Genomic DNA, 3,187 nt, shown 5'->3' with positions numbered 1-3,187 from the left:
AAAAAACTGTCATCTTAGTTACTGAATGAAACCAAAACTAATATCATTTTGATGTAGAATACATAAACAAAGTATTCCAATTACATACATGTTCTACATGTGATACTGACGTGATCTGAATTGCGAGCACACATTACACACAGTATGTAAACATAACCAGATAAGTTGTCTCCTCACACCTAAGTGTGACACCGCGCCACCAGAATGAATGACACACCAGACTACCATTGACCTTCTGTTATAATCGATATGTTTAAAATGTCATTGGTAGCGTTTTAGTATAGAAGGCAGTGGCAACAAACTATTGTATTATTTTGACCACTGCTAGGCCTAATATATTCTACCTGGTCATCTGTTGAAGTAATATGACGACAACATTTAATTCTCGCTGCTTTATGCGACTTGCTTACGATAACTGTACATTGACGTTGGATGCCATACGTATCACGTAACCCAGATTTCATTTGTCTAATACGGAACACAAAGTAGTGTACATATGTCTGTTATACATAGCTTACAATATATGTGTTATGTTATAAACGAAACGTAGATCCACTGGCAAATTGATATTTCTGATTTTTCTTTATCGAATACGTGGTTAATGTCAAAACCGTATTTTAGCGAGATGTAACTTGACCGACCGCCTACTTTACCGTCAACGCATTTAGAACTGAGGGAAAGATAAGCTATCGTGTAAGAATGTAGCTGGACGTTTCTTTACACAAAACGCAGTGTTGGTATCCGGTCTAACCTGGACACTGAAATGATAAACAGGACGTGATATACATGTCAAGATGTCATATTAAAATACCATATTGGTTGTGTCAAATAACTTCTATCATATTTACTTTACCAACCTGAAGAAGATGTTTCAGAATACAATGTATGTCAAGATGTCCGTTATAGACCTACTTGGCTCTCCTATAATGAATAAATCGCGTATTTTGACGAGTGGTTTCCGATAACCGAAATATTTCTCAAAATGAATTCAACACAAACAGATGGAAATACATGATATATAACATTTTAATGCGGACTCCTAACATCATACTGTACATCTCTAAATCATAATTTCAAATAAAATATAGACTGATTACATCTATACGAATAGATACATTACGTAGTAAAATATAACTGATTACATAATGATATAAATTCAAGTCATGTTGATTGGCTTGCATACCAGCGCTTGTACGCACGTGGGTAGTATCTTTGACTAATTGACATGGTCATACGCGGACATGATGACCTTATATCCGGTGTTGCTGATTTTGATCTAATACTTCCGGTTAGGCATTTCCGCACTTTTGTAGCCACCGTCTGTTGATTGGCCAGTCTTTCACTGCAACTTTTGATATCTGCTGCTGAAAGTGACGTCACATGCCGATTTAATGTCGAGTCAGAGTCGTACTCCGATCTTGCATCGTCGGAATAAGCGTGGCTTGTTTTCGGTCTATGCATCCGGTTGACCATATCATTTATACGCTCCTTCGACAAAACCTCAAACGCCGGGGCTCTCGGCACATACAGACGATGCTCATAGTTGTATTCAAGAGCCCGATTTCTCCTCTGGGACGTTGTTGTACAAGCGTGTACATATGGAGATATGATCGGAAGATTAGATGGTGATCGTATAATTCGTGAATCAACATTTCCGGCGTGGATATTCCTCAGGTCATGGCTGAGTATGTTATGATACGTGGTTCTGAAGGCCATTTCCCTGTCAACACATGTAAACAGAAATGGTCAAATACTTATGAAAGCACAAGCTCTGTTTAGTAACAGTATTACCTCAGAATCCAGTGAGCACAATGTATCTGTAGTAGATGTAGGATCACAAATCCCCGAGATCACACACCCAGCCGAGGGTTCTTACAGACATGTCACAGTATCTTCCCAATAGATATGGTAATTCTTACGAAATTCTTCTACACATATACACATAATAATGTTAAATCACTCGGTCTCGTAACAGTTCGCTCTCCATACACGTCGGTATTTTAAAAACCAAATACACTATTACTTTATCTAGTAGACCGTTAAGTCAGGGTTTTTTTTCTTCGTTTTACTTCCTGGTCCTGTTTGACATCATTTTAACGCCCTCTTATCTACGAGTGTAGACAAACACCAAAGTCTTCGTGGCTTCAAGAAGCTTCAAGTCCTTACCCTAGGAGAATACCCTGACATACGACATGTTTGAATCTCTAGTTATAAATCAAACAGGTACAGTAGATGTATCATGAACTAGCGGCTTTTCTTTACGATTTAAACTTGGGAAATACCACCGATAAGGGAAGTTTAATTTCAACGAGAAAACCCATTTATCAGTATAACACAGTGTTGTGTAAACAGCTGTCCATACGAAATCAATCCCTGATTGGCACGTTTCTATTGAGCGATTCGGACACGACGTATCGGACTTGAACCTCCGTGTCACTAAAGTAAATACAAAAATTCTTTACGATATGTTTGACTGAGGGCGTCGGTGAATATGATAAATCATGGTGAATTGTGCACTTTAACACTGATTAAGATAGTAATGCAAAAATGAGTCGTATCATCAGTTATTTTACAAACTATGATAAAATGTTTTTTGTCTCCCTATTAACTGTCAGTATTCTCTACCTGTTGTACACGCGTGACTTTTCCTAGTGTTATTTGTCTTCTCTGCTACATTGTATAAAATATGGTCAAAATTCCAAGACCTTTTAACACATACCAATCCTAACTTATATTTTCTATTGGAATACATTGCAGAATTTCAGGAAAGTTTCTAAACAAATACGTATGTTTAAATGCAACACTATTTCCCAATGATTTTAAGTCAAGGAACGTTGATGGAACCAAGGCCTCAATCCTAGCTGTATTAAACATATTTTTTCTGTCTATACAATTTCCCTCTCATTTCAATGCATATATATTCTAGCCAGATCCAGACCACCCGTACTAATTTTAGTAAAGGGTACCGTACCTCTGATTGACCAAGTTACATGTATGTCCGATGGTACGGACAGGTGTAACTACAGTGGTTTTGACAGGCGCGACACCGGTCACTAATTATGCTACAGTGTACGTGAGTCAGGCTTTGAGTCGTAACAAAACAATATCGATGCTGTATGGCTATTCGTGTAACATACCTAATAATATAGTTCAACAAATATAACAGTACTTACCAACAAATCTAACG

At 37.6% G+C, this 3,187-nt stretch overlaps 1 protein-coding gene across 1 annotated transcript; it reads right to left on the bottom strand.

Moving 5' to 3' along the window:
- Positions 1-1,004: 1,004 nt before the first annotated feature.
- Positions 1,005-2,267, bottom strand: LOC117321086. Its single transcript, XM_033875569.1, has one exon. The coding sequence runs from the start codon at positions 1,714-1,716 to the stop codon at positions 1,162-1,164; it is 555 nt and encodes a 184-aa protein (XP_033731460.1). The 5' UTR covers positions 1,717-2,267; the 3' UTR covers positions 1,005-1,161.
- Positions 2,268-3,187: the final 920 nt, after the last annotated feature.

Source organism: Pecten maximus, chromosome 2, assembly GCF_902652985.1.
Source record: "Pecten maximus chromosome 2, xPecMax1.1, whole genome shotgun sequence".
Taxonomy (NCBI): domain Eukaryota; kingdom Metazoa; phylum Mollusca; class Bivalvia; order Pectinida; family Pectinidae; genus Pecten; species Pecten maximus.
Note: the sequence above shows the minus strand (reverse complement) of the source record. Positions and strands in the feature narration are given on the sequence as shown.